Raw genomic sequence first — 19,021 nt, 5'->3', positions numbered from 1 at the left:
AGTCTACTTGAGGATTCTCTCCTCTCTCTGCCTCTCTCCTTGCTCACACTCACTCTTTCTCTAATAAATACATCTTAAAACAAAAACAAAAACAAAAACCTTCTCTGGATCCCTATATTACTAGACTATGCTGGTTAGGAGAACCTCAGGATTTCCAGGCTCAGAGTACCAGGATACCCAGAGAAATGGGAGGGAATCAAGGACTTTTGCAAGCACAGATTGCATTCCCACTTGGGTCCTGAATATGAACAGTTCTGTTCCTATAGAAACCAGATGCAAGAACACTTGAGAAAGGCTGAAGAACAGAGAGACCATTATCTGTGACTTCCTGTTGTGTTTTCTGTGTGTGTTTTTAAGATTTTATTTATTTACTTGAGAGGAGAGAGAGAGCATGAGGATGAGTGAGGGGGATGGACAGGCGGAGGGTCAAGCAGGCTCCCTCCAGAGCAGGAAGTCCCATGCAGGGATCCATCTCAGGACCCTAAGAGCATGCCATCCCAGGACCATGAGAAAATGACCTGAGTCAAAGGCAGATGCTTAACCGACTGAGCCACCCCGCTGCCCCAGTTTAAAAAAAAAAAAAAATTTATCTTGTCATTTATTTATCTTGTATTTATTTATTTGAGAGAGAGAGAGCCTGAGTGGGAGGGGCAGAGGGAGAGAGAATCTCAAGCAGACTCCAAGCTGAGCTCAACATGGAGTTCAGTCTCACAACCTGAGATCAGGACCTGAGCTGAAACCAAGAGTCAACATTTAACCAAATGCACCACCCAGGCACCCCCAAAGCTACTGAGAGTTTTAACGTCCTGGATTAAAGTTCCACAGTCAGTTCCATGTGATATGTCCTGGATAAACTTCAGGGAGGAAGCCCCAGCTAGACAACCAGAGGTCACCTTTCTATCATATTATCAATAATGACATGGGCTCTGACCATTTCTCCCTGAAACTCTCTCCATAACCCAGACCTTCCCTAGATTGCCAAAGCTTCCCCACAGGGCAGCATTTTGTCTTTGGAGAGAAATACGATAGTCCAGTTCTTCATTTTGTCTTGGCAGGCCTTCCCTTTCTGTCTCTGGCAGAAAATGCAGGATCTAGCTCCTGGCCTAAGTAATAATGCCAGCAGAGGTCTAGGGTCTGCATGAAACAAGGTCAAATATACTTAGGCAGTTAAGGAGAAGGAAAGCTGGTCTCCAAGGTAGAGAGCCACCTTCGTGCACAGTTAAGGGCACAGCCCTCGAGAAACTCTGGATCTCTCCCTTGAGGAGTAACCCTGTGCTGGCAGAGGCATTAAGTCAAGAGACTAGGCAGAGCTAGCCTGAAGAGGAGGAGCATGTACACAGACTTCTCTGCTCCACGCCCAGCACTTCTGAGCTATGACAAGACCAGCTGTCCTTAAGAGAAACACCTAGTCTCATTCAAGATTTCTGCACTGGTGGTAGGGGTGCGGGGGAGGGGGGCGGCGCGTGGGTGGCTCAGTTGGTTAAGCATCTGCCTTGGGCTCAGGTCATGATTCCAGCTTCTGGGATCAAGCCTCACATCAGGCTCCTTGCTCAGATGGGAGCCTGCCTCTCCCTCTCCGTCTGTCTGCCACTTCCCCTGCGTGAGCTCTCTCTGTCAAATAAATAAACAAAACCTTAAAAAAAAAAAAAAAAAAAAAAAAAAGACCTTTGCACTGGCCAGGGAGCCAGGAGCAGAATGGAGGTGACTCTGAGACCGGTGGCCAACAAGGGAGCTTCTCAGTCCTCCCCTCTGGCAATCCCAGGTGCCTCTCTTGCTGAGAAGCCAATCCTTAGCCCAAAACTCCTCCCTCTCCCCTCTTCTCAGAGAAGGGATCCTGGGAGAGTATTGGGGGAGGACTCGGTGTGGAAGGAGGCTGGGAGAACGCATGCCCCGTCTGGTTTAAACCTTACTCGCACGGGAAGGTACCACCCGCCCAGAAAGACAGGGGACATGAGGCACAGGTCACTGAGGTCAGAGCATCTCAGGAACCCGGGATTCTGGCAAGGGACTGAGACTTTGGGCCCAGTTCCTGGCTGCTGTGACCAGAGACAAGCGCCCTAACCGCTCCGAATCTCACTTTCTCATCTTTAAAGGGTTAGAGCAGACCACCCACCTCCTGGGGTCGCAGTGGGGATGAAATAAACCGATCCTTGCGAACCAGCTCCTGGTCCTAACGCGATTATCTGTCAGTTAGTTGTGCTGCACGCACGGGTCAGTCCTCTGGCCTGCGTCTGTGTGAAAGCACGTGCCTGCGCTCCCTGCCTTTTTGCTTGACGACGATCCCCAAATGACCGCCTGGCAGCCTCAAGACTCCCCAGAACGTCCCGGCACGTCCCAGACGCTCGGGCAGAGGGATGGGAGCCCCCCTCCTCCCGCAGCGCGGTGCCTGGCGGGGACTGTCCCAGCGGCGGCACACCGTGCGCGCATGCAGGTCTACACACGCGCACACGTGGATGTGCGTGCGTGCGACCCGCGCGTTCCGAGGGCTCGGGTTCGCGCGGCGGGTCTGGGGGCCCGGAGCGGGGCCATTATTCCGCAGCGAACCGCGGGCCCGCACCCGCCGGGGAGTCAGGCGGGACCCCGCGGGCCTCTTGGGCTCCGGCCCCCCAGCTCGGAGCCACGTCTGCCCTCCCACGCGTCCCTGCGAGCCGGAAGGCGGGAGCGAGCGGCGCGCGCTGCTCGGGCCTGGGGCTGCCCCGCTGCTGCGGGGGAGACCTCCCCGGGTCCGGTCCGGCCGCGGAGTGCGGGGGAGGGGAGAGAGGGGCCGGTCCCGGGCGGGTGCCCACCCCCGACTCCCGGCCCCGGTCCTCTCCCGCGAGCCGAGGGAAGGCTCCCGAGCGCCTCCGAGGCCGCGGGATGCCGGGCACAGGCCCAGCGGCCGGTGGAAGCACAGCCGAGAAGGAGAAAGAGAGGGGAGGGGGAGCGAGTAGCTCGCGGCAGAGGGAACAGCAGATTGCGCCGAGCCAATGGCAACGGCTGGACGAGGTGGCACCAAATTCCCTTCGGCCAATGACGCGCCGGATTCTACAGAAGCCCATTAGCATTTCCCCAGGGGCAGGGCAGGGGCTGGGGCTGCGGCTGCGGAGCCGCGGTGTGTCTGCGGCATCCTGTTTGCGCGTCTCCAGCCCGCAGCGCGCCTCAGCTCTGTCTCCTCCCCTCTCCCGCCCAGGCGGCTCTCCCACGGCGAGCAAACTCTGCGCACTTTGCCCCTTGTTGGCAGCGAATAAAAGGGGTCTTAGGAAATAGGGGTGTCGGTCACCCACTGCCAGCTCTAGCCTTTAAATCCCCGGCCCGGGAAGATCCACGCACAGCGGCTCGGAGCCCGACACGGATCCCGCGTTCCGTGAGCAGCGCCGCGGGTCACCGCGCACAGGCCGGTTCGGTAACCGAATTCCGCCCGGTGTGCGGGCTGTCCGGAGCCGCGCTCTGCCGTCTCAGCCGCGGGCAAGTGCTCCCAGCATCAGAGAGCCCAGATGCCGGCCCACTTGCTGCAAGAGGAGGTGAGCTCCGGGTGATTGCCCCAGACCGCGGGCGCTGGGTGGACGAGCGCGTTGAGATCCCCGCGGACTCTTAGCCATCTTTTGCGAGTTGTACTGCTTTCAGTTTGTCGGGAACGGGGAATGTAATTTGAGGACTTTGTTCCCCAACTTTTGTTTCTTAAGCTTTAAAGAAAAACCCGGTTGTACTTTCGTGTCTGTGTGCATGCGGGTTTTCCTTTGTGTTTTTTTAGGGATGTGAGTGTTTTATTACTCCTCCTTTCCCCTGTACCTTCACCTTGAGGTTCCACGACCCTCCCCAACCTATCGGCACAGTTCCTGGGGACTTCCCTCTCTCCCATCAGGGGGTAAACCGGGCTCTCGGTGGTTAACGCGGGCTTTGGGGGCAGGGTCTGTGTCTGTACTCCACCCTTCCCCCAGCTTGCTGAGGGAGTGAAGTGGCGGGGGCTACTGCACGTGTCCTCTACTCTCCTGACTCTGGTTCCTCTCCCCTTCCAGATCTCTAGCTCCTACACTACCACCACCACCATCACAGCACCTCCCTCCAGGATCCTGCAGAATGGAGGCGGCAAATTGGAGAAGCCTTCTCTGTACTTGGAAGGAGACATCCGCCCTGAAATTAAAGACGACATCTATGACCCAAGCTACAAAGATCCAGAGGGCCCAAAGCCCAAGGTTGAGTATGTTTGGAGAAACATCATCCTTATGTTTCTGCTGCACGTGGGAGCCCTGTACGGGATCACGCTGGTTCCCAGCTGCAAGACCTACACCTTGCTCTGGGGTAAGAGATTCTCTTGTGCTTCGACCCAGTACCCCCGCTTCTCCCTACTCCTTTAAGAAAGTAGGATCTTGCATACAGAGGCGACAGCCCTTCCAGGCCCAGGTTTTCCCTGCCCTGTCTCTTGGTGAACCGACAGTGGTGGGCCACGAATGCGGCCTGGGGGGATCGGGATGCAGGAGTGACAATTCTGGGGGTCCTTCAGTGTGGGTGCTGGGCAGGGAGCCCTGAGACCACGTGCTTCAGGCCTTGACGTGAGTAGACCTGTGCCAGAGAGTCAGCTTTCCCTGTTTTCAGGTCATTTGCTTGGCTGCCTGGCCCAGCCCTGCCAAGGCCACGACCTGGGAGGCATGGGAACATGGGACTAGAGCAGCAGCTCTACGGGGCATGTGCGGAGCACACTCAGAGCACAGCAAGAGAAACTGCTCAGGACAAGAGTTAGCAGAAGGGGGAGGAAGAGAAGAGGTTACCCACAAAATTCTTTTGCCCTGGCCCTTGGCCCAGCCAGGCTGCTTTGTTAAACAGACAGCCGAGGAAGGCTCCTGAATAAGCCCGGTTACACAGATGTGCTGTTCTGACTCCATGTAAGTCTCCAGGGAGCTATACATGCCACCAAATGAACGTGTTCTGGGAATGAAATGAGGTCGAGGAAACATTTCCAGTTCCCATCTAGCCTGCTCCAGCTCTTGTCTCCTAATGTCATGAAGTGCCCCCTACCACCGCCCCCCTCCAGCCCCTTGCCTGGGGCACCCAGGCCAGAGAAGAGAGCCCTGAGCAGCCCCAGCCTCGAGGCTGTGGCAGTGAGGGAGACAGTTCCCAGTTTGTCTCTAACCTGCCCTTAGCTCAGCTCTTTCCGGGATGCCTGGCTATGAGCTGATGCAGGGCCCTGCCCCCTGGACACACACATGTGCTTTGCAGGCATTTTCCCCTCTGCTATCCAGAGCCAGACTTGGGAAGGGGGAAGTGGGAGCAGAGAGCCCCAGTGTCCCAGGGGCTCCGCCTTGGCCCTCTCTGAGAATGGTGATTCAGGATTGCCTTCCAGAAGACTGCTTGAGGGGTTCCAGCACAGTCCTGGGTATGGGGTGCTTGCCAACAGCTGCACTCTTGGAGGATGGTGTGTGGAACCGCCCAGGTGTAGCTGCTTCCCCCAGGACCTCTTTTTCCTAAAGGTAGTTGTCTTGGGAAGTCCTCTTGAGTGCCAGAGACAGAAGTACAGCTGGGTAGATCGCTCTCTGGGATTTCTGATTTTCCAGGTACAACTGGGACAACAGTGCTTTTTTAGGATTAGGAAGGTAGTTCTCCTTAGATGATCAATGTGGGTCATTGCTGGGGCCGGCCAGGCTCAGAGAATCAGTTCATCTGCAGGCCAGGAGGGGCTCTTCTATCTGGAAAGAGCAGGGGATGCATGTTCTCTGCCCCTCAGAGAAGGCAGGGGAAGAACTTCAGCTGTAGCGGGAGAGGTCACGAGCAGGAGTGAGGGTCTCCCGGGAAGACTGTGGCTTCCCCTCTCCACCCTTTCTCCCCAGTAGAGGAGTCTTCACAAGTAGTTTTTATCACCTGGAAGCCCAGAGTGTGGCCAGACAGCTGCTCATTGCTCCTCACCCGTGGCTGCTGGGGCGGGGGGAGGGGCAGGCAGAGGATGATCCCCAAGCCCAGGCTGCACCCACTAGCTTTTTGGTGTCTTGCCCCTGATGTGTACCGTGCCTTTGGACAGAGAAACGGACTGGATGGGGACTTTCTTTTCCTGTTCTGGACCCTATGCTGGATGACTTAGGCAGACGACCAGCTGGTGGAAGGGAAATCAGAATAGGAGGAGCATGGGAGGGTCAGAGGCCCCACCTTCAGAGTTGAGGAGCTTGGCTTCACCTTTTCTTGTTTTATCCCTAAGGACAGTGTTAAATTAGCGACGGGTTGTGATTCCAGTATTTCTCATGACTCTGAGCAATTTTGAGCGCCTCTCTGAAGAGCCCTTAGGGGGAGGACTAAAGAGCGATCTCTGGGAACACTGAGGGCCTAGGGGTAAAACTTCTCAGGTCTCTTTCTTGGAACCAAAATGAGGAGACCTGACTCAGGCCGGCAGTCTGGACGGTAGTAGAGACACGACTCTCCCACTGGCTTATGGTCGGTCTTCTGTTAGACAGGCTTTCAAGATTGGTAGGAAAAGGCACTGGAGTGTATGGGCTCTTTTCCCAAGGACCTGGTAATGCTACTACGATCTTAGGCACTTTCTAAGTCGACTTGCCAGGGTCCTCAGTGGAAGACCTCGGAGGACCTCAGAGCTTCTGAGTGCTTCTGCTTTCAGGCCCGAATCCATTTTTCTTCCTCCTTGATGTTTGGTGGGCTGTGGCTCAACTCTCACTTTTCCAGGTGCCCGGAGTCAGCACATGGCTGAGGCCAGCAAGTTGCCGGAGGCCCTTATGTCAGCCCAGAGTTTGGGACAGTGGGTAGAACTTGTGCTGGGACAGACTCTGGCTCCATGGTTGTCCTCCAGATCCTGGAGGAGGGATAGGAGAGCATGGAGGGAGATAGGATTAGGGGAGGAGGGGGACGGGGGTTGTTTAGGAAACTGGTATCTATGGCTGGAGAAGAACACGGGACAATTGTTGACACTGTTCAGTGTCTCTGACTGCGACTGAGTTCTGTGGCCACTAAAGATCCATTGTTTCTAGCTGCTTCCCCAGGAATGAAACATTGTCAACAGTCACTGCTCTATCAAGGCCTCAGCCCCTGCCTGCTAGAGCCAACAGAGGGGGACGGGTATACCCAGGAACCCAGTTCCCAGTTAGAGACTGTATCTCTATATCATGCAGAGATTAGATCCTGCAGGCCTCCAGGAAAGGTGTGGCCGGACGGTGCTGGGGTGTTTCAGCAACACTTGGAGGATTTCCTGCTGCCATCTAGTATCAGCCTTGCCAGAGGGAGTATGGGCTTACCAAGGCACATGGCAAAGGAGAGACAGAGAAACCATGTGGGTATCTTGGGGAGGTGGACAGGACAGCAGGAACAAAGAGTGCTTGTTGACAGAAAACCTGGTCTCCAACCATGCCTCCATTTCTCACCAGCCATTTGACCCTAGATAAACACTTCACTTCTCAGCGTGTATTCCTTCCTTCCACCGCAACGTGAGGATGTTAAACCCCATTCAAGGTATTCAGTGACTCAGAGAAGATCAAGTCCTTAGCAAAGCTTAAGACAGGGCAGATTTTTCCCCTGATAGGACTGCACTGCCTGCTAGAATATTGAAATGCTTTAACCCTAGTTAGTACATAGCCATCATTCAGAGCCCTGTGAGTGTCCCTGAGAGCTCAGGGTCCCTTGAATTGGCCAGCGCTCAGACCATCCTAGCTTTCAAGTAGCTAAATACCACCTGTGCTTATGTGTTGTGAACTTTGCAGGAGTCGTCTATGGTACTTACAACTTTGGAAAAGGTTAGCTGAAGGTCAAAGGAGATAGGACCAGGGACAGTGTCCCTCACCACGGAGAATGACAAGTAGCCAGCTGGGTGGTGGTAAGAGCCTGCTTCTCTGCCTGGCCTTTCTCAAGTGTCTGGGACTCAGCTAATTCCAGAGGATGGGCAGTGATGGTATTTTTCAAGGGGTAAAAGTAAGGGACAGAGGAGACCAGGGCATCCCCGGAGTTCAAGGTGAAACAAATCCTCACTCAAAGCCTAAAGAACACACAGACTTGGACGGGAGCCACCGTGTGAATGCCTTCCCAGATGAGTGACTGACCACGTTGACTTTCCCTGGTGTAGGATACCTCTACTATTTGCTCAGTGCTCTGGGCATAACGGCAGGAGCTCATCGCCTGTGGAGTCACCGGACTTACAAAGCTCGGCTGCCCCTGAGGGTCTTCCTGATTATTGCCAACACGATGGCCTTCCAGGTGAGAAGCTGCCTTTTTGCTCAGCTCTTTTCTCTCTGCTCTTCTGATGGTCCCGGGGCAGAATGGAGAAGCTCAGCACCTAGAGAGGAGCCACACGCAGACAGCACTTGGCTGTCCTCTCCCCTTACGGTCACCTTAAGCGCAGTTCCAGTCCCTAAGTCCACACTGGAAGAGGGAAGTAGGAGATACACAGGTAATAGTCTCAGTGTCACGGGGTGGTAGTTTGATCCTCAGGTCCCTCTGTTATCACGTAGTCTGGGCCACTGTAGTCCTTTATCATAAGGGCTTACTGTGCCTAAGCCAGGAACTGACCCTGGTTTCCTGGGCAGGCGCTGAACAATAAATTCACGATTCGAGGTAAAAAGCTTACGATTCCTCCACAACAGGGTGTAGGTTGATGTTTCATAGACTCTTGAACTCTGTGTCCTCAGGTGTAAGAGCAAATACTTCCGTAGCCCCATGTGCCTGACTATTCTAAGCCCTTGGCATAAATTAGCTCATTAAATCCTCACAACAGTCTTAGAAGGGAGGTACTGACCCGCATTTTACAGACAAGGAACTGGGGTCACTGAGAAGTTAGGCGGACCGACATCACGGTCCTGTGTCAGGCTGCCAGCCTGGCTGAGTCCAGAATTGAGGTTTGTTGAGGCAGAAGGTGAGGAGCAGAGACAGAATGCAGAGGAGTGGGAGAAGGGAACTCCTGGTTGGTAATGGGGAGCCAGGGACAAAAGATGGCCAGGGGTATGAGGCTTAGTTGGGAGCGAGAGGAAAAAGGAAAGAAACTGAACTGATCCCTTTCTTCATGGCAGTGTCCCAGGTACTCGCCACAGTCAGTTAATCCTCTGGGTCACAGCACTTCATGCCTTGAAGGCCCTGATGTTGTCTTTGTGGGGCAAAGGAGGAGATTTAGCACATCCTTTAAGGCATTGAAAGAATCCCGGAGGAGCGCAGAGGTCATTTGGAAATGCGGTCCAGACTGATTTCTGTGCCATGATGTGTGTGGCATGAGACTGGAGCTCCCGGAAGCTTCACCCACCGACCGGGACCTGGGAGGCAGGCTGCCTGCCCCGGGCTCTCCATGCCCAGGGGTTTGGCACCCCATGAGGACCTTCTCTGATGCTTTTTTCTTGCTTAAAGAATTGCCATATGCTTTTCTAATGAAACCGAGCTCTGTACGATCTCCTTCCCCATTCTACCCACTCCGTAACCCTCAAGAGGCTAGTCCTACTCAGGTACCTGTCCTGGGACTTCAAATTGCTTTTCCACTTAAGCTTCAGTGGCAAGTTGGGGGAGCAGAGGAGGCCCGCTGCAGGACTCCTCAGGTACCCCGACTCCTGGGTATTCTGTGAGGGTGGGCTTGAGAGCCAAGGGCTCTTAGAGTTGCCTCTCCCTTGGAATTCTCCGCAGAGGGAATCTCTGGCCAGGCCTACATTCCTCTTCTCTGTCCCTCCAGAACGACGTGTATGAATGGGCCCGAGATCACCGTGCCCACCACAAGTTTTCAGAAACGCATGCCGATCCTCACAATTCCCGGCGTGGTTTTTTCTTCTCTCACGTGGGTTGGCTGCTTGTGCGCAAACACCCAGCTGTCAAGGAGAAGGGTGGTTTGCTAGACTTGTCTGACCTCAAGGCTGAGAAGCTGGTGATGTTCCAGAGAAGGTAAGTGAAACAGTAACAGAGCTGGGCATCTGGTGTTTGGGGAACCCCCTTTTTTCTCTGAGAGCTTATAAACTTAACCTGAGAAATACACTGGGTTTGCATGTTCCAAATTAAATTTAAAACCCTAATAGTTCATAGCCCACAGGCTCACGGCCGTGGACTGTCGTACTTCCTCTCAGAGTTCTCTTAAGTAAACCACTTAGATTCAGCAAATACTTAGTGACCGAGGATGGTCACGATACAAAGACGAATGTGTCACAGTTCTTACCTTTAAGGAGCTTGTAGCCTGTTGGGAAGCAGAGAGAAAACCGAGGGTCTGCATAACTAGGATTCGTGGTGAGATATTTTCTTTACCAATGAGAGGCGCAAAGGAAAGGGAGATAGTGTAGTGGGTGGGGGTCATTGGGGAAAGGTTTATAAAGAAGAGAGCTTTGGAATCCACTGATGGGTAGAGATTTTCACAGGTGTGTGCCAGGAGGGAGAGTACAGAAAGAAAGAACATGAAAGCATGTTCCAGCAACAAAGGCCTTCTGCTTGAAGTGTAGGGTGTGGTCGAAGAAAGACCAGAAAGAAGCTGATGCTATTCTTGTAGAGCCTTAAAAGCAGATTTAGGATTTAATTCGATAGGCAGTGAGAACCCATTACAGGTTTTTTGAGCGGGAATGTGGTGTAACTGGAGGTATGCTTTAGAAAGGTTACTCTCAGGAGGGTTGAATAAAAGAAAAACACCAAGTCAGAGAGGTGAGAAGCAGGGCCAGGAGTTCGGAGCTAATGGGGATCTGTGCTGCAGAAGCAGTGGCAAGAACAAAAGTCTGATGCAGGGAATACTAATGACACAAGAGTGTAAGACTTGAGTGCTGAAGAGAAGCAGGAAATCCGTTCCCTGGGAATGTCAATGGCGTGGTCCACATTTGAGACAGTGAAGAATGGCGTGGGGCCTCCAGAGGGCTTGGGTACCTGAAGGACAGTGACTGCCTGAGGAGGAAGAGGCACGATTTTGAGGTGGCTAGTAGGACCTGGAGGCAAGACACAAACCCTAGACTCTGCAGAAAACATGGACAGAAAAGAGAAAGGAGCCTAAAGGCAGAATGGAAAAACAGCCTGGGAAGGAGAACTCAAGTTTATGAGCTGGTAACCTGGACCTCACCTGTTTCACCAAGATGGTGTGCTGCTACAGTCAGAAAGAACAGTGGATTCAGAGGCTGGAGACAAGCCTTCCAATCCTTGTTCCACCGGTTCCTACTGGTGTGATGCTAGAAAAGTCATATAACCCCTCATTACCTCATTTTCTAAAAACTGGGATGTTCTCAAAAGATTGCCCCACCCCATCCCCTCTTGCTGTGCCTCTGGCTACATGGTACTCAAGTAGAGGGGAAGAGACGGTCCCAGCAGCTACAGAGGAAAATCAGGTGGGACCAGGAGCCGTCCTCTGCCCTCTCACCCAGCGTCTGGTCTCTCACTGTAGGTACTACAAATCCGGCATTCTGCTGATGTGCTTTATCCTGCCCACCTTGGTGCCCTACTATTGCTGGGGCGAGACCTTTCGAAACAGCTTGTTCGTCGCCACTCTGTTGCGTTACGCCATCGTGCTCAACGCCACGTGGCTGGTGAACAGCGCTGCCCACCTGTACGGATACCGCCCTTACGACAAGAACATTAGCCCCCGAGAGAACATCCTGGTGTCCCTGGGAGCTGTAGGTAAGTCCACTGTCCACAGCAAGACCCTTGCTAGAGGGCCACTGATTCGGGTATTAGACGAAGAGCCAGAAAAACCAGACGAACCTGTTCTAGGACTTCTTTCTGGCTAGTTTTCCACTAAAGGACAGTATATGAGAAGACTCTTTTTGGAGTTGCGCTGCAGGTCTCATGTAAAAAGGAAAGGGTAAAAAGCAACAGTGCCTTTGATTTCAGGTTCTAGAACCTTCACAAACACTATGTTTGATCAGCCCCTTTGGGTGTTCCTTTTCCCAGTCACCTTTGGGGCCGGACTCCCAAGTCTTGCTTGGGGCAGGGAATGCATAAATGGAACAACAGGATCATCTGGATAGGCCGCGAGCCTTGTGTCTTATATTCATACATAGTATAGGAGCCCTTGGGTGCTGCAGTCAGTCAGGCATCCGACTCCACTCTTGGTTTCGCCTCGGGTTGTGATCTTGGGGTTGTGAGATCAAGCCCCATGTTGGGCTCTGAGCTCACGGAGGAATCTGCTTGGGATTCTCTCTCCCTCTGCCTCTGCCCTTCCCCACTACACTCTGTCTCTCAAAAAAATTAAGTAAATCTTAACTCTTAAAAAAAAGAAATAGGCTCTATAAAATGTAGAATAACTCCTTGTCATTACATTTAATCAGCTTCTGTTTTCTCTTGCTATACTCGAGTAGAGTAGGTCGTATTTGAAGTGTATGCTGTGTTGTAGGGCTTGCTGGTGCCAGTATGAAGGATATCAAAGCACTTGTTTATGGCGGTTAATGACCTCCTATCAGTCTTATCTCTTGTCCGGTCTTTTTCTCCGGCTTGGGAGCAACCTTACCCACAACGTGGCTTCAGGAACCACCACTCAAGTAGTTGGTTTGCTCACAAGTGCCTGCTGGCGGAGCTAATGCTGACTATTCGTGAATTTCTTTCTGTTGTTCCAGTCCCACTAGGCAGAGCCTAAGACAACGGGCTTCTGCCATCTGTCTCCGTTCTTTGTCACTGCTGGCAACTAAATATAGACCTTGACCAAGGCCTGGAATTTATTTTCCTTAAGCAGACCCCTGTGGCCTCTTCCTCACCAGCAATCAGGTGCCATCACTGGTCGTACAGTATATCTAGGCAGCCTCACTGGTGCACACGTTTCTGCACACCACAGCCTCGCCTTTGCTTTCTCTCTTTAGAAAATCTTCCTTTAGATTCTCAACCCCAGCTCTCTCTCCTGTGTGGACTGAGGCATTCTTTCCAGTCTTCTGCCTTCTCATACATCTCACTTTCTACCCTTGTGCCTGTTCTTCCTTTGGCCCATGTTTGAAATCAATCACTTCGGCTATGTAAGTCTGAGATTTTCCTAGAAATAGAAGTTTCTAGAATGAGATTTGTCCCACGTCACCCCAGGGTCTACACTGAGCTTCCCCAACTCCAGCCTCTCTATGAGCATTGGGTTCAGAATGGCGGCTCTGCTCCCTGTCTCTGCCCTTAATCACCTGCACCTTTGTTCTGCTGGCACTAGCTTTTATCTGCCAGTCTAATCTGTTCCTCTTGAGTGACCTGCCATGCAGTCACATGCTCATTTGCTCGAAGTCAAAGCTGACCTCCTCCCTGGAGCTTTTCTCCCGAGGTATCTTGCTGCCCCAGTTGCAAAGTCTTGTCCTTTGTTCTATCTGTGGACCTTCCTCTTTTCTGTCTCTCTGCTGGGTGTGGATCTGATTCCGTTTTAAATCTGATAAGTAGAGGTCTGTATCGAGCTTTCACGGAGCCCTGGTACAAAGCCACTTATGAAAATTAGTAATCCTGTCAGTACCTTTGGCCCAGTGGTTATCCCAGCCTCCTCCTCAGTTCACACTGAATAATCAGGTGTCACACGGAGAGGACAGACCTTGACTTGCCCTGGATGGTGTCATTTACTCTGTAGGACTTCCTTCACTTGCTTGTTATTAATATTACTACTCTCCCAGGGTTCTTTTATCTTCAAAGAGCTCACTGTGCTCTTTTACTAGCTGTTCTTGACCCAGCTTTCCCCCAGCTTTAGGAGGGTCCGTATTGTTAATTGTTGAATACCATGCAAAAGAAGAGTTCTGCCAAGGGTTGGAGAACTTGCTTTCCGTGGAAAAGAAAGCCCTGTGGAGGGCTTCCACAACTACCACCACTCCTTCCCCTACGACTACTCTGCCAGCGAGTACCGCTGGCAACATCAACCTCACCACCTTCTTGATTGAGTTTGTGGAGTTGCCAGAGCTTTACCTCTTCCTGAAATTCTCCGACACCAGAATGTCTTTGTTTTCCCTCAACCCAGCAAAGTGAGCCGCTCCTCTCAGAACCTCAGAGGTTAGAGGGAGTATCTAAGCATTTTCATTCTTACTCCCTCAGAGAAATTCTGTTTTATTAGACTCTCCCCGCCCACCCAACACACCCCAGGGTGGAAGCTCAAAGAACTAGAAGCCGGAGCAGTTCATTCCAAACTGGTAGAAGCTGAGGAAACACGGGGCCCTGCACTGGGCCCCTTTCCTCCTGACATTGGGCTATTAACTGCCTAGTTCCGTCTGTACTGTCCCCCCTTGTTCCCACGTAGAGGTGGTTGGAAGAAGCGCGGCCAAAGTCCTTCATTCGGGACCCTCTGCTCTCCCCACCCTGACACGTGCTTCTGTACCCCAAGAGCCTCTGGGGGTCTCAGACCAGTACTTAAGGAACTTTCCCACCTAAAATCCCTTCCCGGCACCGAGCCCTTTCTCTCTAGTCAGCTTCTCCTCTGAGAGGAATCCCTGGTCCTGCTCTGACACAGGCTCCTAGAAAGACTTGGTGGCCAGGTCTCCCCAGTTATTTCTTAAGATGCCTCTGAGGCGATCAGTCTGGTTCAGAGCCGAAGAGACTGGACTTGCTTGTCTGTTCAGCAACAGCAAGTTTCTGCTAGATTGGAGGTCGGCTGCTGGACACCCCGCCTGCAGAGACCGAGAAGACCAAGAAGACCACCACATTGTGCTGTGCGGCTCCATAACGCTTGTCTTTGCTTTTGTTCCAGGGGAGGGCTTCCACAACTACCACCACTCCTTCCCCTACGACTACTCTGCCAGCGAGTACCGCTGGCACATCAACCTCACCACCTTCTTTATTGATTGCATGGCTGCCCTTGGTCTTGCTTATGACCGGAAGAGAGTATCCAAGGCTGCTGTCTTGGCCAGGATTAAAAGAACTGGAGACGGAAGCTACAAGAGTGGCTGAGTTTGGGGTCCCTCGGGTTCCTTTTCCAAAAGCCAGCCAGGCACAGGTTTAATGTTCTGTTTATTAACTACTGAATAATGCTACCAGGATGCTAAAGATGATGATGTTAACCCGTTCCAATACAGTATTCTTTTAAAATTGAAAGCCAACAACTCTGCCTTCATGATGCTAAGCCGAGATTCTTAGTTCTCTCTTATCCTCTCTCTCTTCTAGTCCCATTGTCCTTTTCTCTGTTTGGTTCTTAACCACCTTCCTTTCTGTCCTTGCTCATTGCCTCCCAGGCAAGCAGCTGGTCATTCGTGGGTGGGTGTCCAGCTTCCACAGCCTAGACAACCTCTCTGTAGTCCAGAATCAGTGGTCTTTGCCCCACATAACTCTTTCCTTGAGCTGTCCTGAGCTTTAGGGTAGGTGGCTCATGCTAGAGGTATGAGAACATACCTTCTGGGAAGGCCCATGTTAATTATCTTCAGCTCAGGCTTTTGTGAGTTGCAATGGAAAATAACTTTATTTGGCACAAAGCTTCTAAAGCAGGTAAACCGGCAGGGGAGAGAGTTCGCGTGCATGGTATGATTGAGAGGTAAAGATGGGGTGAGGTGGGAAACAAGGCAGGGAGCTCCTGCTGGGATTGGATACACACGGTTGCTTGCCTAGTGAGGACCTGGAGCCGCACCAGACGGCATGCCTCCTTTCTCTCCTCACTCTGAATAGGGAATGGCCATAGAGCCCAGCAATGCTAGAACACAAAAGCAAATCTCAATGTCCCAGTGTAGTTTAGGTTGGAGATAAAGAAGCAGCATTTAGTTTGTAGTAAAAGTGGTCTCTCCTGGGGAAGGATTTTTTTTTTTTCCTTGAATAACAGGAAGATTTCTTACTCCATATGATGAGAAATCTTGAGGTTGGTTGTTTCCAGAATTGGGAGAATCTAGCAGATCACAGAATCATCAAAATTCTTTCATCTTTCTGCTCTGCCATCCTCGGGCCATCGGTCATCTCCCATCATGGTAATAAGGTGTCTGAAGCATTTCCAGACATCCAAAAAAGGAACGTGTTTGTGGCATAGTGGTGAGCGTAGCAGTCTTCCAAAAAAGGAAGGCTTCTAAGCGGTGGAGTTGGGTTCAACATCAAAATATATATACATACACACTCTGCTTGGAACGTTCAAGTAATTCACTTAGGGAATTTCCCTCTGAAAGAGGGGTGCTTTGAAGGAGAGGAGAAATGAGGTGGGTTGTCTACTCTCCTCTCACTGCTGGACAGGAGATGGAGAGGTTCAGGGCTAGGTCTGTTGGCAGTTCCTAAGAGATGACTTTACAAAGGAAGGGCTCCGAGAACACATTGCCAGGGGATTCAGAAGGTTACTGCTGAGTAAGTCATTGGGTGTCCTGATTTAGAAGCTGGTTATACAAACAAATTAAATGTTACGTTCATTCATTCATTCTAGTTTCTCCTTGGAATGAGTACAAACTAGAAGGCTTTTCCCTGCAGTGCTGAACCATTTCTCCCAGTCCTTCTCAGTTAACTTTTAGCGTCAAGTGTAGGACTGCCTGGGGGGCGAGGTAGGAATCTCTTATTAATTACTGTGGGGTTTGATTCCTGGCTCTACCCTATCTGTGCATCCCTCCCCTCCCTGGTTCTGTCTTCTCCCTGATGTCTTCTTCTCTCTCTGGACAGGAAGCCTCCTCTGTGTGTACTCGGAGGTAGTGATGGTTCTTGCTCACCAGGCAGCTCCCTCTCCTGCAGACAGAACGCTCAGGGTCACTGCACCACTGTTTCTCTTTATAAAGTTAGCTACCACTTTCACTTGGCCTCCAGAGGCCCTCCACCTACACCCTTGAGCTCCCCTGCCACACTGATGACTCAAGAGGAGGCTGGCAAACCTTACTAGAAACATCCCTGGCTCAGGCACTCTCATGAGGCACAACCAGGCCAGAGGCTTGGATTGTGCCAGTGAGGCAGCCATGGAGCAAGAAAAGGGTTTGTTTTTTAGCCTCCTCTGTCCCGCTCGGTACGCCTGCCCAGCCCGAGTCTGTGCTCCCAGCGGACAGTGCAATGCCTGTAGAAGTAGGAGGGAGCCTAGTCTTCACTGCGAAGCACAAGAAGCAAAGGAAAGTTCCAAAGTGCCTCATGCAAAAGGAGGCCCTGTTCCCTGGAGTCAGGGTGTATTGCAAAGCCTGAGACTTGGGATCTGAAATGCCATGAACTTTGCTGAACAGCATTTCTGTTTGGCAAGCTAACCAGCATTCCCCACCAACAGCCTAGGGCCACAGCCAGGGTAGTGTAGAAGAGGTCTGAAGAAAAGCATCAGTATTTTGAGAACCTTGGACTACCCCGTCCCTGTATCTCAGTCATCAATGCAAAAGCCTGGCTTTACTCTCTGAAAGATTGGAAATGTATAATACCAAATGCTCTCTGTACTGTGGAGCCCCAGTAGTGGAAGGGAAGAGGGCCTTTCCTCCTGTATGTATTGAATAGCCAGAGGCTACAAGTGGACTAAAGGCATCCACACCTTTAGAGCTGTTCCTCTCAGTAGAAAAGAGTCTAATGGAACATCACTGTAGTTCAGATCTGCTGGCTTGTGGACTTAGCCCTTGGAAATGCCTGTTGGGTAGTTTCAGTTCAACAGGTTATCAGATGCCTGCTTTATAATTTTGGACCAAAACCAAGTCTATCTTTCTGTTCTAATCCTGTCCCAGGGATCTGGTCTGTACCATGACCCTACACAAGGTTGGACAGGGTCCTCAGGCCGAGGGCCCCTCCGTATAGGAGAGTGTGGAGGTAGAGGGGTGTCTGCTAAGTAAGGAAAACTTGTCTTCAAGATTTTAAAGCTGAGTTCAGTTGACACATTAATGATCCAGAAACTCAAGTCTGAAATTCTAACAGTCCTTGCTTTGTGGGTGTGCCGACAACTTATTTGGGTGCCTTACATCTTTTCTAATCAGTGTTGCATATGAGCCTGCTCTCACTCCCTCCTCCCTCCCTCCGTGGAGTTCCTTTGCACCTGAGACCCTGCAGAAGTGGCTGGTAGAAGAGGGGGCCTGGCTGGAGAATGATCAGTGTAGCTGTTCACAGGATTCCCTTCTGGGCTTCATTTTGGAAACTTTTCTTAGGGCTGTTTTTATTAAGTGCCCAAATTTGATGGAGGGTGGAAGTAATCTGAATGTATTTGATTTACGATATTTTTTAGATTAAAAGATGGTTGTAGCATTTAAAATGGAAACTTTTTCTCCTTGGTTTGCTAGTATCCTGAGTGTATTCTCTGTGAGTATAGCTCAAATGGGTCAGCGTGGAAGGTCAAAGAAAGCAAGGTGTCCACATGACGCGGGTGGTTAAGGCCAGCGCCTTTCCTACCACTGTGCCACTGACTTGCTGTGTGACCCTGGGCAAGTCACTTAACTATAATGTGCCTCAGTTTTCCTTCTGTTAAAATGGGATAATAATACTGACCTACCTCACAGGGCAGTTTTGAGGCGTGACTAATGCTTTTTATAAAGCATTTTGGGATCCTTCAGCAGAGGAATTCTTTTAAGTACTGAGTATTTTTATAGTAGCAGTATCCACCGTGAACTTGTGTCCACCATGAACCGTGTGTCCCGGATGCTATCATTAATCGATATGATTCTCTCTGAGAGATTGGATAAATCCATTGGATTAGTGGTGGATAACTAGCCAGACAAAATTTGAGAATGCATAAACTTATTGCCATGGAAACGATACACAGGATACCTTTTCCTTGATTGGGTGGGATTTTTTTCCCCTTTTATGTGGGATAGTAGTTATTTGTGACCTAAGGATAATTTTGGAATAATTTCTATTAATATCAACTCTGAAGCTTAGTTGTACTGATCTGAAATTGTGTTTGTTCATAATAAAAGTGAAGTGAATCTGATTGCATTGTGTCTGGGTGATTTTTGGCTGCGATTCAAAGTTTCCTGGAACTTATCTCTATGGTCTACCACGCTGACTGTCCCTGTTCCAGGTACCTTTAAGAGTAAAAAAGAAGTCAGATGCTACACCGGCTGACTCATACCCTGGTAACCCGCTGCCCTGCCTAAGGGTAACTTTAGGTTAAATGCAGCCTTGGCAGCAGGAAACCAGGAGTCTGCTGCCATGAAGTCAAACACATTTACACCAGTTGGCGCTTCAGCCCTGGGGAAATGCCAGGTGTCTGGTGTGTCACATGGTCACATGGGCCCAAGACAAGAGACAGAGAGGAAGAGAACAGCAGGAGTGGCCCAGGCTGGGCAGTCTAGGTCAATCATCCAAAGAAACATGAAGAAATGTGGTCCCTCCTGGG

At 51.3% G+C, this 19,021-nt stretch overlaps 2 protein-coding genes across 4 annotated transcripts in view; one reads left to right on the top strand and one right to left on the bottom strand.

The window, feature by feature from the left end:
- Positions 1 to 19,021, bottom strand: part of PKD2L1 (polycystin 2 like 1, transient receptor potential cation channel) — a 157,673-nt gene that overhangs the window by 63,487 nt on the left and 75,165 nt on the right. The window lies entirely within an intron of this gene.
- SCD (stearoyl-CoA desaturase) lies at positions 3,045 to 18,613 on the top strand. Of its 2 annotated transcripts, none has more exons than XM_004749482.3 (6): positions 3,045 to 3,500; positions 3,996 to 4,278; positions 8,030 to 8,160; positions 9,614 to 9,819; positions 11,285 to 11,517; positions 14,528 to 18,613. In XM_004749482.3, exons 1-6 carry the CDS (start codon positions 3,474 to 3,476, stop codon positions 14,725 to 14,727), a joined length of 1,080 nt encoding a protein of 359 aa, XP_004749539.1. In that variant the 5' UTR covers positions 3,045 to 3,473; the 3' UTR covers positions 14,728 to 18,613. The 2 variants fall into 2 exon arrangements, with proteins under 2 accessions (XP_004749539.1, XP_004749540.1); XM_004749483.3 differs by lacking the exon at positions 14,528 to 18,613 and adding an exon at positions 13,634 to 14,490 and having other exon boundaries at positions 11,285 to 11,518.

Source organism: Mustela putorius, unplaced genomic scaffold (assembly GCF_011764305.1).
Source record: "Mustela putorius furo isolate JIRA1106 unplaced genomic scaffold, ASM1176430v1.1 tig00003909_pilon_pilon_pilon, whole genome shotgun sequence".
NCBI classification, from domain to species: domain Eukaryota; kingdom Metazoa; phylum Chordata; class Mammalia; order Carnivora; family Mustelidae; genus Mustela; species Mustela putorius.
Note: the sequence above shows the minus strand (reverse complement) of the source record. Positions and strands in the feature narration are given on the sequence as shown.

Coding starts and splice junctions, on each gene's coding strand:
- SCD (XM_004749482.3), top strand. CDS start 3,474: ATGCCGGCCCACTTGCTGCAAGAGGAG. Junction 9,820..11,284: donor CTGGTGATGTTCCAGAGAAG/GTAAGTGAAACA, acceptor CTCTCACTGTAG/GTACTACAAATCCGGCATTC. Junction 11,518..14,527: donor GGTGTCCCTGGGAGCTGTAG/GTAAGTCCACTG, acceptor CTTTTGTTCCAG/GGGAGGGCTTCCACAACTAC.